General features: G+C 48.0%; 1 protein-coding gene across 22 annotated transcripts in view; it reads left to right on the forward strand.

Moving 5' to 3' along the window:
• Positions 1–25,097, forward strand: part of IKZF1 (IKAROS family zinc finger 1) — an 89,889-nt gene that overhangs the window by 17,999 nt on the left and 46,793 nt on the right. For all 22 annotated transcript variants that reach the window (XM_074341044.2, XM_019731590.3, XM_074341043.2 and 19 more), the window contains one exon: positions 5,202–5,321. In XM_074341044.2, the coding sequence (XP_074197145.1) occupies positions 5,202–5,321 (120 nt within the window). The remainder of the gene's footprint in view (positions 1–5,201; positions 5,322–25,097) is intronic.

Below are 25,097 nucleotides of genomic sequence, written 5' to 3' on the forward strand. Positions count from 1 at the left end.
CACCTCACTTTTAATTTTTCATTTCTAAAATTGAGGAACGCAGCAGTTAGCTTTGGAATAGGGACGTACACTCACCCAACAGAGGTGGATGTTCTTGATACAAAATCTGAAGAATACGTTACCGAATTATCCTCTTTTCCCATAAAATTATTCAATGTTATCTTCTGTCCACAGGAAAGAAAGAAAAAATAGATTTTTCTAAGTTGAACCCTATGAAATTACCATTTTCGTAGGTTAAAGAAAAAAGATGTTCCAATATCAGCAATTCCATAGGGGTCAGCCTGTTCCATGTAGACTACTCAGCTGGAAAACAGAGAAATTCTTAACAGCTGACTTGTTGAAACCACCTGCTCTTTTTTCCCTGGGTTTCTCCTAAATGTGGGCTGAGCCCGGGTTCACAGTGTCTTGTGGATAGCAGACACCCAGTAAACATGCAGTGCCTTGTACCCATGGTTGGGACAGTGGTATTGAATAGGCCTGGAGGAGAGTCCGTCTACAGCCAGCTGTCCCTCCTTTGGGGCACTCCTCATTCATGCTCTCGGTAAGGTGCTTTTCTTTTTCTCTTTCTTCTTCAGCACTCTTTCCAGAATCTGCTTCATGGGTATTTTTGTTTTGGTGTCTAAGGGAAGAGTCAGCCTGTGGGAGCGTGAGGGATGGGAGCATCGACAGACCTGTATCAGCCCTTCTCTGCCCCAGCGATGGGACCTGAGACAGTGGTCCTTGCCTCCTGGGATACTGCAGTGTCATCTGCAAAATGAGGGACTGGAGCCAGTTGGTTGAGTTCCCTTGGGCTCCGACGACCCCAGGGCTAGATCGGATGTTTTCTTATGGTATTTGTGATGTTTGCTGGGACATGGAAACAAGAAACAGGCTCTGCGGACATACGCAGTCTGCTTAGGGAAATGTGGCTCATCTACTGAAGTAGCCATAGAAATAATAATCCGACAAGTACATCAGATGCACTGAGTACTTTACACGTAGCGTGGTTCTCATTTCAGCTTTGCAAAAACCCAGTGGTAAACATACACGCACCACCTTCAATTGGCAGGGAGCTGAGAGTCCGAGAATTTCAGTAACTGACCAGAAGCCCCTCCATAGGGAACCAGGCATGCGTTGGGGGTAAGCCCAGTTCAGATGCTGGAGCGCCAACTTCTCCAGGCTTCCATAGACTTGGAAGTTTATTTAACCCCAGGAATTATGTTCAGCTGCGTAATTTTATGTAATAAAAATGCATGCATTTGGGAGACCAAGAATCACAAAACTTTGTTGGGTGAAGTATAGCCTACTTGAGAAATTCTTTGCTTGTTGCTGATAAGCAAAATATACAATTTTCTCATCTAATTTGCCTCCAAACACTTCTCACAGGTAATGCTTTATTTGAAACACAGGCAGTAGGTTAATTAAATATAAATTGGTAACAAGTTTCTTTCATTTTTCTAACTAAGGGAAATTATATTGTCCCTCCTAAATTATTTCCTTCAAATACTTGATTTCTTGCTGCCTACACTTCTGTGTGTCTGTGTGTCATTCCCATGCCCTTAGGGGAAATACAGATGCATGCTGCTACACATACCTTATGTTTCTATAGCACGTTACAGTCTACAAAATGATCCCCTAAGCTTTGTTAGCAAATTAACATTCCCACGCATTATTGTTATTTTATCCTCACAACAACCTGTGAGCTAAGCCAAAATCATGGTTTTTAGCCTCATTTTACTCTTGAAGGAGTGTGAAAGAGGTGACTCATTCCATGTTCCCATCAGTCTCAGAATTGGTGAAGCACTACCATGTTTCCCCGAAAATAAGACCGGGTCTTATATTAATTTTTGCTCCAAAGATGCATTCGGGTGTCTGTTGAGGGGATGTCATCCTGAAAAACCATGCTAGGGCTTATTTTCCAGTTAGGACTTATTTTCGGGGAAACACGGTATGTAGTCAGAACTGTATCCCAGGTCAGCTCACTTGCAGTCACAGTGTGTTAATATTTGCGATGTGCCAACTTGACTTAATGACTTTATCTTTGGAACTTTTGTCATCTTTCTGTGGTTTTGCACTTTAAGTGGTCCACTGGGCAACGTTGTTTAAAATCCACACATACAGGTATTTTTGCCTATCACGAAGGTTTCCGTGAAGTGGTAAATAATCATGGTGGAAACCTCCAGCAGAGAAAGCATCCTGGGTCACTGAGTGAAAGGCTCGTGGGCACCACTGATGTCTCAGCAGCCAGTGCTCGGGCTTCGGGGGCTTTTAGGCAAATCAGATGGATGACTTTTAAAGTATCACTGAGTGAAGGCCAGGCGAGGCGAAGCGCAGCAGAGCCCTTGGAGGGCACGGGAAGCGCTCTGATCTCCCAGTTCTGACTTGTTACCAAGGCCACTGTACACGCGGAGACTAATGTTTCATTTGCCTGCTCCCCAGGGGTTCCTTCACGCAGGGGGCGCCTAGCGATCAATCTGGCCCACAGATCTTAGAATCATGATCCCCACTGTTTGCATTATTCCTTTTCCTCCCCCACTTAGAACACAATGGAAGTGTTGAGCTGGAAGGTGAGGGCCCTGGAAGGACAGCCGGCGCTCAGGTCAGTGCTGGAGCCCGACCAGGCAGAGGAAGCACCTCTGTTATTCTGGGGCCTTAACAAGTTGTAGTTGGTCTTGTTCCCTAATGAAACGATTGCTCCAATATGCTTTTCAAAAGCAATCAAGGCGTATTTGGGTGGATATTAGCATGAATTGAGCAGAGAGAGGATGTGCCTTCTTGGTATGTCCTGATGCTTCATGGTCCCTCACCCTTTGGTTCCAGCCCTGAGATCCAAACGGGTCCCAGCGTGCTCGAACGGGTCACGGAGTGCTCCAAAGGCATCACGGGGAGGACCATAATAAGAAAATGGGTTCATAAAGCTGAGTTTCTCAACCTCTCACTCCCGCCCCCCAATCATGGCAGCAGGGTAATCACAAAGACACACAGGCACACCCCACACTCTGCACATTTCATCATCTGGCCAGTTTGCTAGACCCGCGGTCCCAGCTGTCTGTCCGGTGGGGGTTCCACAGGGGACTTTGACAGAGCAAGTGGCCTGGGTCTCTGATCATCCAGCCTCCCCACCATGCAGTGTCCCCACTTTACACTGAAGTTTTCTTAAGGTTATTCTTACCAAAAAAAAAGATTGACCACTTCCCCGAAGCCCTCAAAGTTTGGAAACCATTACTCTAGAGAGTCCTAAGAAAGAGCCAAATGGCTCACATACCTCTTGCATTCTTGTATCTAGAGTTTTCCCCATTTATAAAACAGGTGAAAAATAACAGACATTTAGCTCTTGTCACTTCTAAGTCTCCTATTTAGGACAATGAAAATAGTGATATATGCACAGCTACCAGGCTTTAGTGTGACACCAGCACGTTTGATCAATTTCTCTCTGGCCTTTTGTTTTTCCCTGGGAAACTCTCATAATGATGCCCAACATTAACTGTTCATCTTGTATTGGCTAGCCAAATAAACCCGTAATGCTCCTTCTGAAAACAGGCCAATTGTGGTCATCGCCGCTAAGCTGGAATGTTCCACGGGGACGTGTTTCCTAGAAAATGCCCGTGCAGGTTCCACTGTAAATGATCCCAGAAGGGTTGTGTCACTTGATGGGGATACTTGCTCTGGTCTTGCCCGTCTTCTGTCTGTCGGTGTTGCTCTTGCAGGTGGTTTATTCAAAGAAACAATAGCCTCCCACATTCCACCTATCGCATGGTTTTCTGGCCGCGTCAACCCTTCGCTCATCATCAGTGCACACGCCCACGTGGCCAGCCCCGCTGGCAAACAGGCAGCGCCAGTCTGGTGCTTGTCTAGCCCCCTTCCTGTAGGGTCTGAATCCCAACTGGTCTCTGCAGAAGCTCAGAAGTTTACTGTGCTTCCAATTAGGGCCTTGCCAGCTGTTTCTTGGAGGTAGTTTAGGTCTCCTAATTCAATTTTAAGCTAGGTCTTATAGGTTGTTAGAAGAAACAGGAGTTTCAGTTTCAAAAGAAAAAGAGCATTTTCCTACCAGCCGTGGCTTCCCAGTGTTGCATTCTGGGAGCTGGGGTGAGTTCCCACTGCTGCAACCTCTGACTAAACTCAACTTGAATTCTTCACTCAGAACAGATACAGGCACCTTGAAAAGCCCTGTTTTATTTGGTAAACCCTACTTTGTGGTTGTGTGGATTACATTTTATTTTCATGATTCAGAGAATTCCTGGTGGCAGACTTTCTGTGTATGCGAGAAGGGAACCCTGGTCGTTCTCTTCCCAAGCTTCCCTCGCCTCCCAACTTGACTCAAATCAGGCAGCTGCCAAAGTATTTCCTGACAAGAAAGGAACAGACCCGAGATGTGGAGCTCTGAGCGGGATGCCCAGCCTGCTGACCGTAAAACAAGCTCCTGTGCGGTGTGGTGACGCGGGCCGGCGTGGAGGGTAAACTGGAACAACCTTCCGGGAAAACAGATCGGCACACGCACGGGGAGCCTCAAACACCCAGCACAAAACTCCTGGGGAATCACACTGTGGTGATTAAAAGAACGCGCGTGAAGGTTCCCCATGCAGAAGTTCACCACAGGGTGGTTTAATAAAAAGAAATGAAAACAGTGTAAGTTCAAAGATACAAACCGGATTTAAATAGATCCTAGTGTCCCACGCACTGGAGTATTATTACACAGGCGTCACAAGGCAAAAGTGTTCATGAGAGCGTCTAAAAGACAGTTTATTTTGATGAAGAATGTGTATCACCAATATTATGATAATACTAGGTTGGTGCAAAAGTAATTGCGGTTTAAAAAGTTAAAAATAATTGTGAAAACCGCAATTACTTTTGCACCAACCTAATACATAAACATGTGTGTATGTGTCCACACACATGCCATGATTTCAATAGTGCTAATCTCTAGGATTGCAGGTGATTTATAGACATATTTTTCCTTTTGCACATCTACGTTCTCTCATTGTTTGGTGTGGCAATGATATTCTTTTATAAAATGGAAAACAGATTTTAACCCCCACAGAGAAGCATTAACTCCATTCAGTAACTGCCTCCTCATGCTGTCCTCCCAAGCCAAGCGAAGGCGAGGCCCAGCACCTTGGGTCCCCGTGCTGGCCCGTCCCCAGTGACCACTGCCCTCAGGACTGACCACCGTCCTCAGCAGTGACCGTGTCCCCAGAACCTCAAGCTGCTCTTTGTCTTCTCAGGGAAGGAAAGCCCGCCAGTAAGTGACACTGCAGACGACGGCGATGAACCCATGCCTGTCCCCGAAGACCTTTCCACCACGTCTGGAGGACAGCAGAACTCCAAGAGTGAGAGAGGCGTGGGTGAGTTGGGTCGCCTGTGAGCCTGCGCTCACACAGTCTGTTCCTATGAGACCTTTGTTTCTCTGTCCTTTCAAACACAGTGACTAGGTGACGTGAGTCCTTTTCTCTGCTCTTTCCCCTTAGCCACCATGCTGAGGAAATTCAGAATAAAGATCAGCAGGGTGGGGCCCTCTTGTCTGAAGGAGGATAGACACTCACGGGGAAATACAGCTGTGAAACACACGTGTGGGGCCAACGGGCAGAGCTGAGGGGTGCCCCGCCATGGGCAGGCACTTCACCAGCTCTGTCCTCTGACCTCAGTTCTCTGCAGGAACACCCGAGTTTATGGACTGTAGATAGTGAAAATTATGCATTGATGGGTGAGGGCAGCAGGGCTATTGATTTTTAGAGCTTTGGGTTAGAAGGAGCAAATCTGGCCATTTGATTTTACCCCTCTCATCTCTATTTCTTAAATGTCAAATTTAACTGAAAATAGAAAATTTGATAGGTAGAAAATTTTAAATGTTAAAAATCAATCTAGGTGGTCTCAGTCAGCATGTGTTTACATACCGTTACCTGCCTTTTCCATAAGTGGGTTTGTGTCTGCAGTCTCTCCCCTGGCTAAGTGACGCACAGGCTACAGCTCACGTTTACAAAACTGACACAGTAAGAAAACAGACACAGAGAAAGAAGTTCGGTGAATTAACTAAGCTCAAATAGCAGAGTCAGAATTAGACTCAATTTCTGACTCACAGTCTAGTTTTTACTTCATTATGCGGTGTTCTCATGAGCTAAGAAATCAACAGTTCTTGAAATACCTATTTTTCAAAGGAAAAAAAAGACCTGATATTGAAAGCCACTTATAAGCACCAAAAGATACCACGAAGGGTACCCAGGTAGAAATGAGTCAGAATGGGTACACAGGTGGGCCGGCGGCATAAGCCCCTGCAGCCCAGAAGGCAGCGTCTGTGGCCGTCGCAGGGTATGACATAGCACGCGACCTGTGTGCAGGGCGTGCTGATGTAATAGCTGTAGCATGTGTTGTGTTTTCATGTGTCGTAGAAACCAAGTAGACTCTGGGTACAGTGGTTCTTTTTTTGTTGTTTTGTTATACAACTAACTGTACCTACAGATAAGGGTAGTGACTAAAGCCATTTGATGTAGACGAGCCAGGAAAACAAGAGCATTTCTGAGTTCTGTCTGCCTGTTAGAAAAGGGCGTGTATGTTGGAGAAGAGGTGGAAGAGAAGCATTTGGGGATCTTCTGCTCTGTTCTGCACGCATCACAACAGGGTGTCCCAAGTTGGGACACAGAAGAGCTTTATTGTAGTTGACGCATTTATTTTTAAGGTTGTCTCCTGTTTATTGCAAGTGATGCTACTTAATCATATACCCTATTGCTACACAGGTTCCTCTCAAATTCAAAGATAAATAAGCCATGGTGCATATATGTGATAAAGATTTGCAAAGCTGGCATATGAATAGCTAATGTTGGGGTGACCCTATATTGTCTCATTTGTTTGGACCTGGGGCAACCTGTGAGATGGGTCCTGTCGTCTGCACTGTTCACATCAACAAACAGATGCTCATAACTCACCAGGGACACAGAGTGAGGGGCTCAGGGACCCAGGGCCAGAAGACACTCTATTGATATCTATCCAGGAACTACTGGCGTGAGCTAGGACTCTGAGGAGCATTACGAGAAAACCTGGGAGCTGTCCCTCAAGTCCTCTGCAGCCTGGGAGCCAGAGTCGCCATGACGTCCCTTAGGGAACTGAAAGTCAGGCGGATTCCTGGAGAGTAGAGGACAGAGCACAGGTATAGGTAACAAATCATGTCAGAAATGCCTTCACAATACTCTAAATACGTCTCCCTTTATGAACATCAGATTACTGACTTGCCCCCAGTAAGAGGTCACCAGCCGCTGCTGGGGCTTCTGACTGTTCCCAGACTGCATCCTCTTGGTGAGGGTTTGAGCTCCAGGCACTAAAAGGCACCCCTGCGGCTGTGGCTGTGGCAGGGGGTGGGGGGCTGGCCTGTGTTCCCCGTGGTCTTCTCCCACTGCTCCGTTGCTCTGTGCGATGTGATTTTGAGTCTACTTTCTCCTTTCCGTATAAAGTGTGTTAAAACATGAATTTTAGAGTTGTAAAATTCAAAACACTGGAAAAGCCTCTTTGTTAGTTTGTAACTGTTGGTTGATGTCGCCGTCTGGGCACCATTTGAAGTGGGCGCTGGGACACTGTTTTGGAGAGCAAGCACTCTTACGCAGCCTGGAGGCCAAAGTTGCCAGGAAGCCGAGAACGTGCAGAAACACAGGCGACACTGGGGCACGGGAGAGAGGAGAGGCTTGAGGAGAAAAGTTAGTGAGTGGAGGACCCAGCATAGCAGACGGTAGAAAGAGGCGTCAAGGAAGTCAACACTCTTCCCAGCACCTAAGTTTTAGAAACTGTCCTTTGTGATTTTTGATGGGAGTCAGCATGTGTGGTGACAGGTACCTCATTGCATACTTAACTGTAACATGTAGCACGAAGCCAATGAAGTATGGAGCTAGCAGCAGGAGACAATGTAAGAAGATAGGGAATCAGTAAATGAAAAGGAGAGGAAATGCATCTGAGGCCATATTTCACCATCCTGGGAAGAAGTCAGAGAGCAAAGCAGTGTCAGAAGACAAACAACAGGAAGCGAGAAGCAGTCCCGCCCTCGCAGAAGTAGTGAAGCAGGAAGAGGAAGTGTCCCTGGGACTCAGGCCGCGGGCCGGGGGGCGGGGCTGGCAGAGGGGGCGGAGATGCACTTTACATGGAAGAGCCAAGTCCCAGCCCCTCTCTGGCCATGCCTCTCTGAGCCTCAGTTTCCTCATTTTAAAGTGGTGAAAAATGGCGACAAAATACACCCGACAGAATGGCTTCGAGGGTTACATGGAAAAAATGTAAACATGCTTTGCTGATGTCAGAATAAGAAAGACATAAAGTAAAAAGGGCGGTGAAAGGCAGGAAAAGATTGCAACTTGTGCCAAACAGATATTTTATGAAAGGGGTAAAGGAACCTCGTGAAGCTTCACTTGAGAGAAGGGAAAGAGAAAGTAGGTAACACGTGTAGCTCTGAGCATGGAGGAGGAATTTATTAATTAAAAAAAATAAATCCATAGAATAAGCACATTGAAAAAGCGCCAAGAAGAGAAAGACGGAGTTACTTAGAAGAGGGCAAGGCCAAGAGGGAGACTCCTGAGAGGGGCTGACCACCAGGCCCCAGACGGAGCCAGGAGTGCTCCGTACTTCTGTTGAAATATCAGGGAGAGATGGTGAGGGGCCAGCAGGTGGGAAAAGGTAGGAAAATATTTGCTAATAATAGGCCACTGGAGCGTCTGGTTTAGAAAGAGACACAGAATGCTTCTGAAAAGCTATGAGCTAGATACAAATCTCCTCTCAAGCAGGAGAACACCCCATCGCAATGAACAAATTGGTGGGAAATGGAGCAATTAGCCCCCTAAGACAGGGAAGCAGTGTTCATCCTGAGAGGTGGGTCATTCCCGGAATGAGAGAGGTTAACGGTCACCGCCTCCTGGTTTTGCCCACTGTTGAAGGAACATCTCCAGGACTGTGAAGAAATATGGTCGCCTGGATTTAAAGAAAAGGAAAAAGATGTGGGAAAACACGTCCAGGCGACAGCCCTTACTTGGCCCCATTTTCTTCTAGGTCTGAAGAAGAGGGAGCAGTTGGAAGGATTTAAGTTAGACACAAAGACAGCCTCCTGGAAACGAGGGAATTAGTCATCAGAATGGCCGTTTCATGAGATGGTCGCTGGTTCTTCTGAAGTGGTCTCTTTAAAAATGAGAGAAGGCTCACCTCTCTGAAGTGGTTGTGTACGAAACTGCTTAAAGCAGAGGTTGTCCTCAGTGACCTCCTAAGGCAGCCCCAGATTTCCTCAGTCAGCCGTGGCGCCCATTCTAGAAAAGTGGCAAACGGCTCAAGCTTTCTGCTGACGTCTGTTGGCCAGGGGCTCTTAAAAGTGGCTCCTGGGGAATATCAGGAATGGTGTGTAAAGGACAGATAGGTACTGTGCATAAAAACCCCACACCTTATTGCTTTTCCTCCTTTAGTCAATAATCCTCACATTTCCTGCTTCTGTAGAGCACGTGTTTTGCCCATCACTACCTCACCCTCCCTTTGCCAGTATGGGGCTCATGTCCCAACATTGAGCAAGGACCTTAAAGCTACCTACTTGTGACACCCAGGCCGGAGGTGAGTCCCATTCCAAGAGGAGGGGCTGTGGCTGTGGCTGGGGGGGGGGGGGGTCCAGACACAGGACAGGCTACAGATCCAGGGGGCCCCACCCACCCCCTGAATGGAGGTGGGGTCCTCCTGGGGCTTTGGTGGCTGGAGCAGAGGGCGGAAGGAGAGAGCAGAGGTAGGAAGGATTAGGGTCAGGAAACCCAGCTGGCCACCCTGAGAAAGCTGAGCACTTAGAGTAGAAGCAGCGGGAAGAGCAGGGCGGAAGGTCGGTGATGCTGCTGCCGACGGAACTGGGGGGCAGGTTCACACGGCACAGAGGGCGGGTGAGGCCGCGGGGAGGCAGCGGCGGAGGCCCTGCGGGACGGGACAGGGTCCGCCACGTGGAGGGGCCACGCCAATGGTCGGGGATGGCCTGAGCTTTACTAGTTCCTCCCACGCGGAGGGACATGTGAGGGTTGGCGCGCGTTGGAATATCGGCGGTAACGTCTGCCTTCTGGAATGTGCAGCCTTGGTCACACGTCCCTGACCGCCCGAGTTGGGAGGTGACACCCTCCTTCCATCACTGTAGGTCGTGTCTCACAGGCGGCAGGTACTTAGAGCAAGGTGGCGTCTCCAAGCTGAATGAGGTCACCTTGGGCTTCCCTCTGAATAGTTTGACCAGGGTTTCATGCACCCTGGCAAAAATGGAAAGAAAAAGAAAAGTAGAGGGAAAAAAATCTTGTTTATTTTCCCTTATAGGGATTCCAGGAAAATGATTAAATGCGTAAAAATCACTTTCTTTTTTAGTCCATCCCCTCAAAGTCAAACTCCACGCACTCAGCCATGAGCTCGAGGACTGACGTGGGAATTGGAAGGGGATCCATGTATTTTTAATTGGCTGTCCCCGTGCCACACCTCACCATCCTTGTCAGGTTTTCGGTGGGACAGCAAGACAGTGCTGGGGCGCGGGAGGGCACTAAGCCTCCACAGCCTGCGGGGAGGTGCTGGAGGGTTTTCCACGATGGAAAGAGAAGCGGTGGGGCCTGGTTGGCTTGGAGATTGGGCAGCCTGCTTTGAGTACGGATGCGAAGCCCGCTTATCTAATCAGCAGTTAGAGGAAGTTACTTTTATCTTTGCAAGGCATCACCTCAGAACGATAAACCCCATTTTAGCTCGGGAGCAGTGCTATCTAGCAGCATCTGAGGCTGGGCTGCAGCTCAGCTCAGGCCTGTTCAAATGGGACGTGATCTGCCAGTCGTTTCCACCCGCTCGCTCACTGCCGAATGCCCACCTCTGGCGTCTTGGTGGTCAGTGTATTTCCCTTTGAGGAATACTACAAGCATGCCTCTTGGATTCTCGCTCACCTCTCGGTTTTAATTCCTTTCTACTCGTAGTTGAAGTATCATGCATTGGTTTTGATGGAGGACATTTAAAAAATTCTTTATTTTCCATCTTGCAATTCACTGTCTCTGTGTTGGAATACCTTGTGAAAACAGCAGATATTGTCATCGTGACGTAAGCAAGCCAGGTGATCCAGTTGGAGAGACTCATTTTCCTAAATTTCCAAAAAGCATGAGACACAGCAGTAAACCAATTATTTTGCCTACCTCTAAGCCTTTCAAGTTTTGAAAAGATAGGCTATGACATAGCAGGTTTGTTACTTCCCATTGAAAAGTAAATACTAAGGCTTTTGTTACCTCCACCTCATAGGTCAGGGCAAAGCATCTAGAGATCATGAGCTTTGCAGGACATGGGGACATGTTGGTACACTGAAATGAAAAAAGTGACCGTGTGCTGCGTTGGGGACTGTCCCATACTTGGGTTGGGAGCAGGCAGCAGAGGCTTCCAAGCAGCCCTTGGAGAAAAAGAAACGTGCGTGTGTGTGTGTACAGTGTGTGTGTACAGGTGTGTGTGTGTACAGTGTGTGTGTGCAGTATATGTGTACAGGTGTGTGTGCATACAGTGTGTGTGTGCAGTGTATGTGTACAGGTGTGTGTGTGTACAGGTGTGTGTGTGCAGTGTGTGTGTACAGGTGTGTGTGTACAGTGTGTGTGTGTGCAGTGTATGTGTACAGGTGTGTGTGTACAGTGTGTGTGTGCCGTGTATGTGTACAGGTGTGTGTGTGTACAGTGTGTGTATACAGGTGTGTGTGTACAGTGTGTGTGTACAGGTGTGTGTGTACAGGTGTGTGTGTGTACAGTGTATGTATACAGGTGTGTGTGTGTACAGTGTGTGTGTGCAGTATATGTGTGCAGTGTATGTGTACAGGTGTGTGTGTACAGTGTGTGTGTACAGGTGTGTGTGTGTACAGTGTGTGTGTACAGGTGTGTGTGTGTACAGGTGTGTGTGTACAGGTGTGTGTGTAGTGTGTGTGTGCCGTGTATGTGTACAGGTGGATGTGTGCCGTGTATGTGTACAGGTATGTGTGTGTACAGTGTGTGTGTACAGGTATGTGTGTGTGCAGTGTATGTGTACAGGTGTGTGTGTGTACAGGTGTGTGTATACAGGTGTGTGTGTACAGTGTGTGTGTACAGGTGTGTGTGTGTACAGTGTGTGTGTACAGGTGTGTGTGTACAGGTGTGTGTGTACAGTGTGTGTGTACAGGTGTGTGTGTACAGTGTGTGTGTACAGGTGTGTGTGTACAGGTGTGTGTGTGTACAGTGTGTGTGTACAGGTGTGTGTGTGTACAGTGTGTGTGTGCAGTATATGTGTGCAGTGTATGTGTACAGGTGTGTGTGTACAGTGTGTGTGTACAGGTGTGTGTGTGTACAGTGTGTGTGTACAGGTGTGTGTGTGTACAGTGTGTGTGTGCCGTGTATATGTACAGGTGTGTGTGTGTACAGGTGTGTGTGTGTACAGTGTGTGTACAGGTGTGTGTGTGTGTGCATGAAGGTGTACACACCACAAGTGGCAGAGACAGACTGCAGTTGCTCACCTGGAGGAGCATCTCTGCACCTGGGCCAGGCTGTAGGCTATTCAGTCCTTGACTCTCTTGGTCCCTAACTTGCTGGCCCTGGCAGGCTGCTTCATGCCGATTTGGTCCCCATGTGGTGAGAGGAGTCACCTTGCCTTGTGCTGTCATAGGTGGAAAGCACTGAGCTGGTGGGTGACAAGTAAACAGTCAGCCCTGGCAGCCACTGTAGATGTCCTCACCATCTCCACATGGTGCTCTCACTGGAGGGTATTCTGCGGATCTGGAGACTAGATGGATGTGTGTCCATCATCTCCTGGCAGGTGATTTCAGGGAGAAGCCCTGAAACACGGACCCAAAAAACAGCCTGAGATTCCTGCGGAATGAGGCCCATAGAGAGAGCAGCCCACGGCCAGGCTGGCGAGGCTGAATCTCAGCGCACGTCAAGTCCCTAGCAGCCACCAGAGAGAGTGGGGTGCAGGGAAAGGCCAGCCAGCAGTGGACGGTGAGGGGGTCATTTTGCTTCCCCCCCCCCCCGTGAAGGCATGCCCATCAGGAGGGTACATGGGACGCTGGACTCTCACACTGCTCTCTGCTCTGTGTCACATAAGTGGCAGCGTGTCCTTGCCCGCCTGCACTCAGACGCTAGTGACCACATGTCCTGAGAATTCAGTGTCTGGCCCAAAGCAGAGTCACAATCCCTGCCGGGCTCATTGTGGGAGTTGGGCAGACACCATCCACATTGTCGAAGTGCTTTGTTCCAACTTCAGTTTCCTAGACTCATAGGAAGGTAGGAAATTCCACCCGTAAGAGTGGTGTTGGCGGAGGCTTTTGCTGGCCACCGCCTTTGAGACCGTAGCAGGTCAAGGTCGGAGGCGAATGGTCAAATAACAGTAACGCACCACAGAACTCACAGGAAGTTCAGGTTTACTCTGAAGAACTTGGAAAAGGAAGACTTGTTCCTAGGTGGGCTGGGAGTGGTGAGGATTGGGGAAGGTTTCCAGAGCTGGATTTGAGCGGGGAAGTGACTTAGGAAAAACTGGTGGGTGGGGAGAAGGGAGGAGGGTGTAAAAGGTACAGAGGTACAAGAGGGCCAGGGGCTTGCTCTGGGAGTGGGGAATGGTGTTTGGAGGGGGTCCTTCAAAAGGTTGCATCTGGGGAGTGACCCTTCACATAGCTGTGCTGGAAAGATCACCCTGGTGACAGTTACGAGGGAGAAAAGATTTGTGCCTGAGCCAGGAGCCCTCGGCGGGAGAGGGGGCAGGACGGCGGAGTTTCTCAGTAGTGGCCACAGGATTTGTCCCCTTACTCCACGTGGGTGTGTGGGGGAGTGGCTGCAGCTTCCACCTTGGCGATGGGACAGCAGTGATTGCGTTGAACAAAATGGGAAACGTACAGTGAGTTGGGGTTCACTTGATGGCTCTTAGCTAAGGAGCTGTGTGGAAGATGGGCTGTGGAAGAGGTGGAGAGAGCTAATCCTAGCTGTGTCATGATGTTATGGGGAGAGACCGTGGGGAATGCATGTAAGGAATTATTTAGAAGAGAAAGAAAGGAGAAGAATTAGCTGTTTGATTCAGGTAAAATGCCTAGAAAGACACATGCCGTGGAAGCCACTGGATCAAAGATTTTCAGGAAGGTGAGAAGCATGACAGGGTAGCAGGTGGTGTTGGAGGCAGGGGCCTTGGGAATATGGGTGGGGAATTTCCCAGAAGCAGCTCAGTGGAGGGGGAGGCCCAGGCAAAAGGTGGGAGAGTGACGGTGAGGGGTGGAGAGGGCAGCAAGTCAGGGGAGAAAGGAAGGGGAGAAGGAAGCAGGCTGGGGGGCTGCAGTCAGGGAGAGTTTCTAGGTTGGTCTTCGTAAGAGGAGCATGTTCAAGGATGTTTGAAGGCTGACAGGAGGCAGCAGGGAGAGACGGATTAAAACGTAACAGCCCAAGTGCAGTGCTGGGGAAGGCGGGATGAGCGACCCAGAGCGGGGCTGGGGGCTCAGCCGTGATGGTGTCCTGGCCTGGAGTGTGTCCCTCTGGTGTCCTCACGGCCCTCTCCTGCCTGCACTCAGCCTTCACGGAGAAGTCCCACGTAAGAAAGGCTGTCCTTGAGCCCACGATGCAAAACAGCAGAGCCCCCTTGACCCTTACCCTGCAGCCTTTCCTGTCACAGCATCGCCTGTCACCACATACACAGATTGGCTCGTTGCTGTCCCCAGCAGCCAGAGGCGTCCAAAATGTGGACCGCATGAATGAATGAATGAATGAATGGATGGTGGAGTTGCTTTCTCAGGTGGAGAGCTGGTAGGACAGTGGCGAGAACTTCAAGTTCAGGCTGCATCTGAATTGAAGGTCGTCCCCCAGATTATTTTAGGTCACTTTCTCAGTGGGCACATTTGGTGTTTGGGGCTGAGATGGCATCACTGGCTGAGACTGTCAGACCCGCCGCGAGCTATTTGGCCACCCACGTCACACCTTGCCTGGTCGTCATGCTCCCCAAATGTCTCCCCGTATTTCTCCAGTGAGAACAGGGATTGATGCCCCCCCCACCCTTTACTCTCAACACCATCTCATCCTCACACAGCTCAGTACATCTGACTGGACTGCTTTGCACTTTCAGGGGGGCAGTATGTGGCAGATTCTCTAAGATTTTTTTAAATACAGGCAGTGTGTTCCAAAACCTGATGTTTGAATTAAAAAGAAAAGAGTCCTCATAGAAAAACTGGACAAGAAACGGTTTTCTCAAAACTTGGATCTGGCATTTCCAACCGTGCTGCTAGTTTTAACTTCCTGTCTCCAAAGATGGGGGTTAATTTTGAAAAGTTGTTATTTTCACAAACAGAAAGCAGGGGCCATCTTGGCGTCATTTTATCCTGACAACAGAAATTCAGGTTCGTGTTGTACCTGATGGGTTTATGGAGGGAAATATAGGTTTGTTTCCCCCAGAGTCAATAGATAAACACTGTTTCCTGTTTAGGTTTTGGGTCCTAGTTTTCTTTTCTGCTTTGTTCCATCTGTGTTGAAAGAAGAGTTACTGTGTGTATAAAAGAGCCAAGCAACAAGTCGTTAACTTTCCTTCTACATGGGGTTTCAGAAAGAAATGGAAAAAAAAAAAAAAAAAGGTTTTCAGCTGTGGTTGCCAGTTGCCACCTGTCCTCCGATCTGGTTAGGACATTTTCTGATTTGGGAAGTGTAAATATAACCCAGAAAAGAAAAAAAAGAAAAAAAAAGCTCCCCCTCCTTTTATGCAAAAGTAGAAAAGGTTTAAGCAGAGGCCCTGCTGTTTCCACCGAACCAGTTCAATTAGATGAAAACACTTGCTCTGGGGAGTCCCTCCCCCAGCCCCCAGCAGCCCTGCCGGCTCCCGCAGCTCTGGCCTGTTTGAAAAAAGGGCAGGACTGTACCCGCCAGATAAGCCCAGCGCCCGCCAGGAGCTCAGCAGGCACTACACACAGTTAGCTCACACATGACCGCAGATCTGCCCCAAATGGTAACCCTTTTGCCTGTTAGGACTGGAGGGAAAGCAGAAGCTCCTAGGGAACTCAGAAAATGTGTCCAAGTTGGTGGCATGCCGGGGCCAGACAGGACCGGTGACTGATGGGTTCAGAAAAGCTGTGGGGCTCTGGTCAGCTGCTGGCCACCTGAAGCACCGGCGGTTGGGAGGATTTACACCACAGAAATTGGCAAATGCTACAAACTGGGATTTTGTTTAGTGTTGGTTTGTGAGAGCTGGTTGAGCAGCACACCACTGGCTTAAAGAGAGTTTCGGTGACTTGACAGCCGCAGTGGCAGCGGGAGTTATTTTTTGGTGCAGGTGTGTGTGGTTTTTTTTTGGGGGGGGGGGTATTAAGGGAGAGAGAGCCTGCTGGGCAGCCCTGGGCAGTAAGGGGTAAGTGAAGGTTGTCCAACAAGAGTTGGTTACAAAGGACTCTTAGCTGCTGATGTCACAAACTGGGGCTGTCACACCAACTAGACTGTCTATCGAAGACTAAAAGCTTCTTTAGATTTTAGTTTTGTTGCTGGGGGTCTGTGCTTAGAAAAGGATTCTGTGTCTTATTTATGAGATGATATTATTGCTATTGCTGTGATTTTGGTGTGAAGAACTTTAAAATGCGAAGCAAGACGTGTCTGCATGGTGCATGGCGTCACTATGCTCCTCAGTGACAGTCATTTTTCCAGGAAAGCATTAGCCTCACGATCTCCTTCGAAGCCTGGGACCGAACTTGGTGCTTTCAAAGGAATTTGAGTTCCCTACATTACATACAACCATGAGACGTGTGTGCTGATCTAGGAGGTGACGTCTTCCGTTGTCTCCAAGTATGCAGTGGCTTCATTAGGACACTTTCACAGCAAGGGCGTGGCAACCTGTGAGTGGCCAGGGGAACTGTGGAAAACTAATGACTGTGGAAGGATTGGGAGGCTGCGGGGCGCCGTCCCTGCCTGCAGGCACCTGACACTGGGGCCACTTGATGAACTGAGTCCTGTGTCTGCCCTGCTTTCAGAGTGAGTTCAGCTGTAGGCATCTCGGGGCAGCAGGTCTAGGGTGTGTCTTTTCGAGGCTGCCTGCCAGGAGAGCACTTCCCCTACAGGGAGGTGGCTGCAGGCTGCCGCTTTCCACTGGTCACCCCGCATGATTCTGGTGAAGCCTTGACCAGCTGGGGTCTTTCCCCCGGGGGTGGAGGGTGGGGGGAGTTGATGGATGGAGGCATCTAACCCGGGGTCCTGGCTGCAGTTACAGAGCACGTGGCAATGGTAGCTGTTCTCTTCTTCAGAATGAAGGACTGTCACTAGTGGTGAAATCCAGCCGAAATGAGAAAAGGGCTTTTATTATAGCCCTGCAGGCACCTATATAACTATGTTTATTATTATTATTGGAATCCAGCAGAATTGTGCTGCTAGCAGTAAAAATATGGCTCTGCCTTCACACCCAGAGCACTCACTGCTGTTCCCACCATACTGTTAAATAATGACAATTAACGGTATCTGGGGTCGCTGCCACTCAGGAAATCTCAGTGTTGCATTTAGGCGTCTGGTGAAATCTATGCTCAGTAGAGAAGGCCATGGTTTTAAGTGAAGTGGTTTTAATCCTGACAAGGTGGCAGAGTGATTTTGTTATTGTAAAGACTGCATTTACTCACGACTTTAAAGCAGTATATTGCTTTATTGCTGATATACAGTCTCAGTAGTGATTTTTCTGTTTGACTTTGTAGCTGTGGGTGTTAAAAATTCTGTTCAGAGTTCGTTTGCTCTTTTTTTATTTTTCCCCATTTCAGTAACTTTTTATTTCTGATGGGGTGTCTCCTGAAACTTGCCTGAGAATCAGCCTGCTCTGTGCATGGAACACCACACACACACACACACACACACACACACACACACACACACTCTAAGGCTAGGCCGGCCCATCCATCCTAGGCAGGTAGCCGGCCTTATGCCTTAGGAGGCATAGCCACTGAGACCAGTCCTTGTTTGGGACAGAGGTTTCATAGATGAGTAATAGCCAGCAGTTCTGGGACTTGTTTGGGAAACACGGGAATCAAACGTTGTAGGTAGCTGAGTCTCTTGTAAATATGGCATCACATTCGTAATTCTCAATATTCAAGGAGCCACACTAAACAAAGAAAAATGGCACAGGAGGATTAATTTTAATATATTTTATTTAACTCAGTTTACCCAAAATATTATTAGTTATACATGCACTCAGTATCAACAATCATTAATGAGTATGTTAGTCTTTTTTGTACGGAGTTCCTGACTGTTTTACACTCACACCACATCTGAATTCAGACTGGCCGCATTTCGGGTATTCAGAAGCCACCTATGGGTAGGGGCGCTGCTCTAGGGTTCTGTAGAAAAGCGTGTCATCATATTGTAGAAAACTTTTAGGTTCATCTTCACTGAAATTTTGCTCAGAGCTAGTCATATATCAACTCGCTAAAGTAGTTTTTAAATCAGTTTCTCTTCAAAACATTTTCTCAATTGTCATCAAAAATGAATGTGAAAATTTGCTTTTCAGTTCTTTCATTTTGGGCCACATTTGATTTAGAAAAAGTCTAGGTCCAGTCCAGTTTTTACATCACTTGGGTTTATTTTCTGCAGCTCTGTTTTGACTACAGGTCTTTTAGGCATTTGATTAAATACAAAGTAATGAGAATAAAACAAAACATGACGTGGAAAACACATGCATTTTCCAAAGCATAGGAGCTGAATTAACATGGAAAGATATTAGTTTTAGTTTTCATCCGTTCGTTTTATTTTCATGCACGTCGTGTGGTAACTGTTGGGGGTGCGAAATCCCTTTGAATTTTTGAAACAAGGCAACGGCTTACAGACATAGAGCCCATTCCAGGAGAATCCCGCCACGGCAGGCACTAAATGAACAAGCTGCATGACAGACGCTGTCACACGTGGGAAACTGTTTGCAAACATTGTGGACAATGAAGCTTCTGGACAATTTCTACAAGAAGATGCCACTGGAGCCTGAGGAAGCCGTCACACAGAGCTGGTGCAGGGGAGGCGTTTTTTCTTTTCTTTTTTTTTTTTTTAGGGCAAAGGGAAGCGGCCAGCTGCCTGCACTGCAGCCTGAGGAAACAAGCCTGGTACTTTACTTCGCACCCATGTCCTGGCAGCCCAGGCAGGGCACCCTGGCCCAGACCTCAGCCTTCCTGTGTAAGGGACGTCCCGTGCTCACTAGCCCATGCTTTTCTCGCGTGTCAGGAGATAGCGCGGACTTTTGTGGCTGCTGTGTTTCCTGAGCACGTCGTGATCCAGACTCAGGTTCAGCGCTGTGGCTTTGATTGTGCTGTCAGAGTCTTTTGATCTTTTGTTTTCTCCTTTTCTTCCTGTCTCTCTCTCTCTCTCTCTCTCTCTCTCTCTCTCTCTCTCTCTCTCTCTCTGTTCCTCCCTCCTTCCCCTTCTTTCCTTCTTTCTTTTTCCCTCCCTCCCTCCCACCTTCCCTCCCAACATTGATCTCGTATGCAGTTTCATTAAGATTATATTACCGGAGTGCAAGGACCAGTGACTGAAGCCTTTGGCCCAAGAGTAAACCTTTTTAAGTCATAAAGGACCTCAGGTGCCACACTCCTGTGTGGCAGGTAACCTGAAGTAGCAGGATAGATGGCTGTGACAGGAAGAGCCAGCCACACAGTCCCCAGGTCACTAGCTCTTGCTTATTGCTGCTTGTTAAGTGACTTAGGGGTTACCTGGTACAGGATTTGGTGACAGTGGCAGCTATTTCTTTGTACAAAGATTGTACCAAGAAAAACACACGGTGGTGACAAGGTTGCTGGCTGTGGCCGTGGAGAGCACAGGTCACCCACTGAGTGTGGAGCCCGATGCTGTGGCAAGAGCGGTTTAAGGACCCACAGCCCCGAGCACGTGGCCCGACTGGTCCTTGGGGCCCAGGCTTATTGCATCGCTCACATCTCTGCAGTTCCCTCCTGCTAGTCCCTTCCAAGCACATACTTTTGAATATTTCCTTTTTCTTTTAGAAATAGTCAGCAGTTCATTTGGAACCTAGACCTTTGAATAAATTGTTGAATTAACCTGGGGAAAGCTATTGTTTTGTTCAAAAACAGGGTTTAATTATAAAGTAGTGAGGATTGCTTTCTGGGATGACGTAAATTCACACTAAAAAAGAATGCCTCTGGAAGAGAAGGCCAGCTTGCTGTAGATGGGTCTGAAGCAGAAGCTATGGGTTCAAGGCTCAGCTGTCTGCCTTCTCCAGTGTGATGGGGGCGGGCCTCCCCCAGAGCCCCACTGTCCACATCTCAGGGAACATTGAATGAGTCACACATTTTCCCTCCGGGCACACTATAAAATGGGACTTTAAAAATCCGTTAGTTCACCCAACTGCGTTGGGAAGGATGCACATTTTGCTATGTGCTTATTACTGTCTGCATTTCCTCATGTCTGGGTGGATGGACCGGCCACACCCCGGGACCACCTCTGTGTTCATTTCTTTGTCGCTTCCCGTGAAACCTTGATGAAGTCATTCAGCCGCATTTTTTGTTAAGTTCCTTTTCTCATTCCCGGTCATCTGCATCTCACCTTTACACCCTTTGTGATCTAGGGAACATATTTTACAACTTCCTAACCATTTACCTGAGTTCATCAGTGCACAGCAAGAATTCTTGCACCCCTATCCCTCAGCGCAGAAAGTTTGGGAAGCGTCAAGACACGTGAGCACCCACTGGCATTAGGACATAAGCTGCCACAGCGCTGCCCGGGGGTCTTGTGCCCGTATGGACGGCCGGACTGCAAGGCCCGTGAGGGCAGGGCACATCTCCTCTTTAAGTGTCTTCACGAAACTGGCAGAGATAGAAACTCATCTCGGGAGGGAGTTGAAAGTTGGGTAGCAACATGTCATCCAGCTGATGAAAATAATTAAAACAGAAGGGCAGGGAGCAAAACTCATACAGTTGAGAGGAAACATAAAATGTATCATCTGAAAAATTAAGTCAAATATGGATGGGAAAATACAGGAAATGGATATTTTCCCGTTTTTGCTGCATAATGAGAATTGGCTGCAGCCTAGAGTCTGTGAAGGTCACCCCTCTGGCCTCCCACCACCCGTAAGGGGGCGAGTATCTGAATTCACCGCAGCCTGGGGTCTCAGCAAGGATGAGTGTGCCCCACATGGAATTACCTTCTTAGTAAAAGGTTCATAGGTGAATATTACAAATTTCTTTTGCACTATTCAGCCTTGCAAACTGAAAAGAAATCTGAGTGCATATTGAGATGTAAGGCAAACCATATTCTCTGCAAAGTGTGAGGTCGGACTAGATGTCCTGGGAGTCCAAGCTGATAAGAACAGTTTCCCCAAGGAGTTGAGTGAGCTGCAAATACCAACAAAAAGGCTGGCTCCACACTCTGGTGGGTCAGCATGGCGTCAGCATTCAGGAGCCAGGAGCACACTGCAGGGTACTGAGCTGGCTTTGGGGGATCCATTCCTGAGACAGATGCTTGACAAAGACCTACTTCATGCCAGGCACCCCACTGGGCCCAGGGGTGACCGATAAACAAAAGATTCAGGGGTTCAAAGAGTTTGCCTTCTGGTGGGAGAGCTGAGTAGAGAGAGAAAAACAGTAGAAAGGGCAAAACGAAACTAAAATAGAAACTGTCTTCGTGTCCCATGGACAATTCTGCCTGTTTGAACATCTGCTGGTTTTAATGAAAATATTTAACTTGAAGTTCACGGCTGCTTTTACTGAACACACACTGACTATAGTATGCCCAACTCCCTAGTGAAAAGGTGAATCGAATCATAGCTTCTGTCTGCTAGTGAATGAAACAACAGACATTTCGGAAAGCTTCTAATGCTGACACTTCCTCCACCCCCAGCTCCCGCAGAACCAGCTGTGCACACAGTGTGTTTGCCCAGAGCTGCGCTAGCAGCACAGGCAATTCCCGCTCCCGTAAAACACATTCCAGATGCAAGCCTCTGAGCGGTGACAATCGCCAGAGCATAAGTCATTTAGCGTCTTTACAAGTGATGGGCCAGCCTGTTTGGACGCCTCATGAGACAACCTGCTGTAGGTTTCGAGAGACGCGGATTATTAGGAAAGGCTTGGGTTCAATGTGCTTCTACCTAGAGCCACCCCTGCAGCCACCTGCTGTATCGACACTTTCTCTTAGTGTGAGAGCCCTTCACATCTAGGAGACAGCTGTCATAGGTCCTCTGAACGCCCCCTCCTCCTGGCACAGCATAAACATGATCAGACCTCTACTTTGCTTCTCCTCTGCATTCTCACTCTGCCTGGGCATTGTTCAGTATGCCTGAGTCCTCCCTACAACCCTGGGGGTGACACTGGCCTTGGCAGGGACAGCAAGTGAAGGAGAAAGCCCAGCCCCTGCTTCCAAAGAACCTCCTTTGTCCAAATCTACGCCTGCCCTCAGGGTGCGATGGAAGACGCACCCCAAAACTGATCTGGCCATCCCATGGGGGTCACCTGTGTTAGCCCTTGACGCATGGATGGTAAACACACTTTGTGTGCTTTTGAACTTAGTCACCATTGTGGTTCCGAAGGGCAGACAGCCAAGTAGGCGCCTCCTTGCTCTGACGCTGCATTTGGCTCATGCGGCATGTGCACACACACGGCCGCCACCTTTGTGCAGCTGGGACCCTTGTCCCCTAAGAACACATGTCAGTTTCTCAGGAACAGCTACCAGGTTTCCCCGAAAATAAGACCCAGCCGGACCATCAGCTCTAATGCGTCTTTTGGAGCAAAAATTAGTATAAAACCGGGCCTAATATAATATAATATAATATAATATAATATAATATAGTATAGTATAGTATAGTATAGTATAATATAATATAATATAATACAATACAATACAATATAATATAATACCAGGTCTTATATAAGACCGGGTCTTACATTAATTTTTGCTCCAAAAGACGCATTAGAGCTGATGGTCCGGCTGGGTCTTATTTTCGGGGAAACCTGGTAGCTATTGAGGTGCACCTCACTCATCGTGTGAAACGTCATCTGTACCTTCGATGTTTGGGTCGCAGAGCAGGGTCTGGCAATGAGCATGGCATGCTGGGTGCAGTGTGTTTCACATTAGCTTTCTAAGATCTTTTGGAACAACTGTATATGCCAGACCCAGGGACAGTGGTGAAGGACAGAAGGTCCTCCATTGAGATGCTTATTTCCACACTTTCTTTGAAGGGGGCCCGGCTGAAAACATAGCCATTTAAAAAAAAATCAGATAGTCTGTTGTTTACTTTTAGATGAAAGTAACACACACGGCTCACCACGGCCTCTAGGATCACTAGCCTTACTGTCAGCACACGCATGTGTAACGGGAGCCGTTTGGGATCCTTTGTCAGTGAGCCAGGCCTAAGGTCAAGCCAGGCTTTTTAAACCATTGAAAACTAAGCTTTTGCGAGTTCCTTAAAGTGAGCAAAAGTCACAGCACGCATTAAAGCAGACAAAGCAGATAAATCCGCCATCATTCCCATTGGAACAGCCCTTCAGCCTCATTGTTTTCTGTGTGAGGCTAGCTTTGCAGGTGTTGTGTCTGTCCCATTTTCAGTTGAGTTTAATTTTTTAGTTTTGTCAGTGGAAATGTCACCTTTAAGCAAACGGGTCCTTCCATAAATCCAGAATTCCCTGAGCTCAGTTGAAAGGGCTGGTGTTGTATCACATAATTTCATGACTCCCTCATGTGCAGGTGGCGTACCATAGATTTGGAGAGATTTCTTAGAAAGTTGAAGTGAAAGGAGAATCAGGTAGAAAGTGTGCTTCCCAGTGAGATGTGTGTGAATGGCTCTCTTTGTGACAGTTTGTGCATCGTCGTGGCTGGTTAGACGATACTGTGTTGCTGCTGGGGACGGGTCCCCACTCCCTAGATCAGGAAGGCTCCTAGTCCAAGGTCCACAGAGAAACAGGAGGCCTGCAGCCGAGGGAGAGGCATTTTACTACCATCCAAATTTGAAGTGTGTGGTGTTTTTTTTCTTTATTTAGAATAACAAGATTTTCCTCTGATATGCCAGGGGCATTTCCAGGAAAATTCCCATGTCAGAATGACAGATCTGTTGCTTTCCCATCAGTTGGCCATACTTTCCAAATTGTTTATTCAGAAATAGGGAAAGAAATTTATTTCTTGAGATTTTCAGAAAAACAAATTCTTTGAAGTCCTTGATGGCTGCCATTGGAAGTGACATGTCTGACTTTTCAGGAGCCGTGGAAGACTGAGCCAAAAAAGGAACAGGCTGCTGACAAGTGATTTCATGAGACGTCCCACAAATTGACTGTTAGCAAAATCCTCACCTCAAAAAAAAAAAAAAAAAAAAAAAAAAAAACAGAGAGAGAAAGAGAGTGGGACATGTGCCTTGAGAAACAGCTATTTTTGGCGTATCCTTTGAGGTAAAACACCTCTATGAGGTGCTGCTTCCTCATTCTGGGGCACAGAGATCTGAACACGAATGTGGTGGTTTTGAAGCCATGGACGTCATCATGGCGGCTGCACAGGCTCTGCCCGTGGGACAGATGGGCTCAGGCACCATTTTGTGTCAGGAATGACCACCATGAAGCACCACGCAGATGTGGTCACAGGCAGGCAGCTCTCCTGCAGGTAGACACGGAAGAAAGTAAACACAACAGAACCTGAGGTCGTCCGCACAAAACAGTTTCAAGGAGTGAACTGTTATTTTACGCAGTAATAGTACCTGCTTGTTGACTAGCCTGTGCTGAGAGCCTCCGGGCTCACAGAACTTGGCGTCGATTGGAGGGAGACAGAGGGTGCCAGTCGTGGCCGTGTGTCCATCTGATGTACTCCTGGGGGTAGCGTTGCTCTGTGTCACAGATGAGAAAGGTCCCAGCCCCTGCCCAGATGCTCACAAGGTCCAGAGACGGCAGGCGGTACCTCGTCATCCACCCCTCTTCTTCGTTACTTGGTTGGTTATAAAATTAACGAGGTTAATTGGTGGATCTTCAAATCACACAACCTGTGTGAACCCAACTTTTCGGATTCTGAATCTATTGTTCTTTGGACTCGTAGGTGCTACCCTTTTTTATTTTAGGTCTGTCTGTTTATGATCTTTGTTACCATCCAAAGAACAAGCACTGCTGAAGGACACTGAAAAATCCTGGCATTGAACTTTAAATGGCCTTAGGACACTGGTAGGAAAGTTGGATCCTGGCATCTGCCATCCAGAGTGGCGTCAGCCTTGCAGTGTTTGCT

The sequence above is a fragment of the Rhinolophus sinicus genome, chromosome 4, assembly GCF_057876585.1.
Source record: "Rhinolophus sinicus isolate RSI-liver-muscle chromosome 4, RSI-T2T, whole genome shotgun sequence".
In the NCBI taxonomy this organism is placed as follows: domain Eukaryota; kingdom Metazoa; phylum Chordata; class Mammalia; order Chiroptera; family Rhinolophidae; genus Rhinolophus; species Rhinolophus sinicus.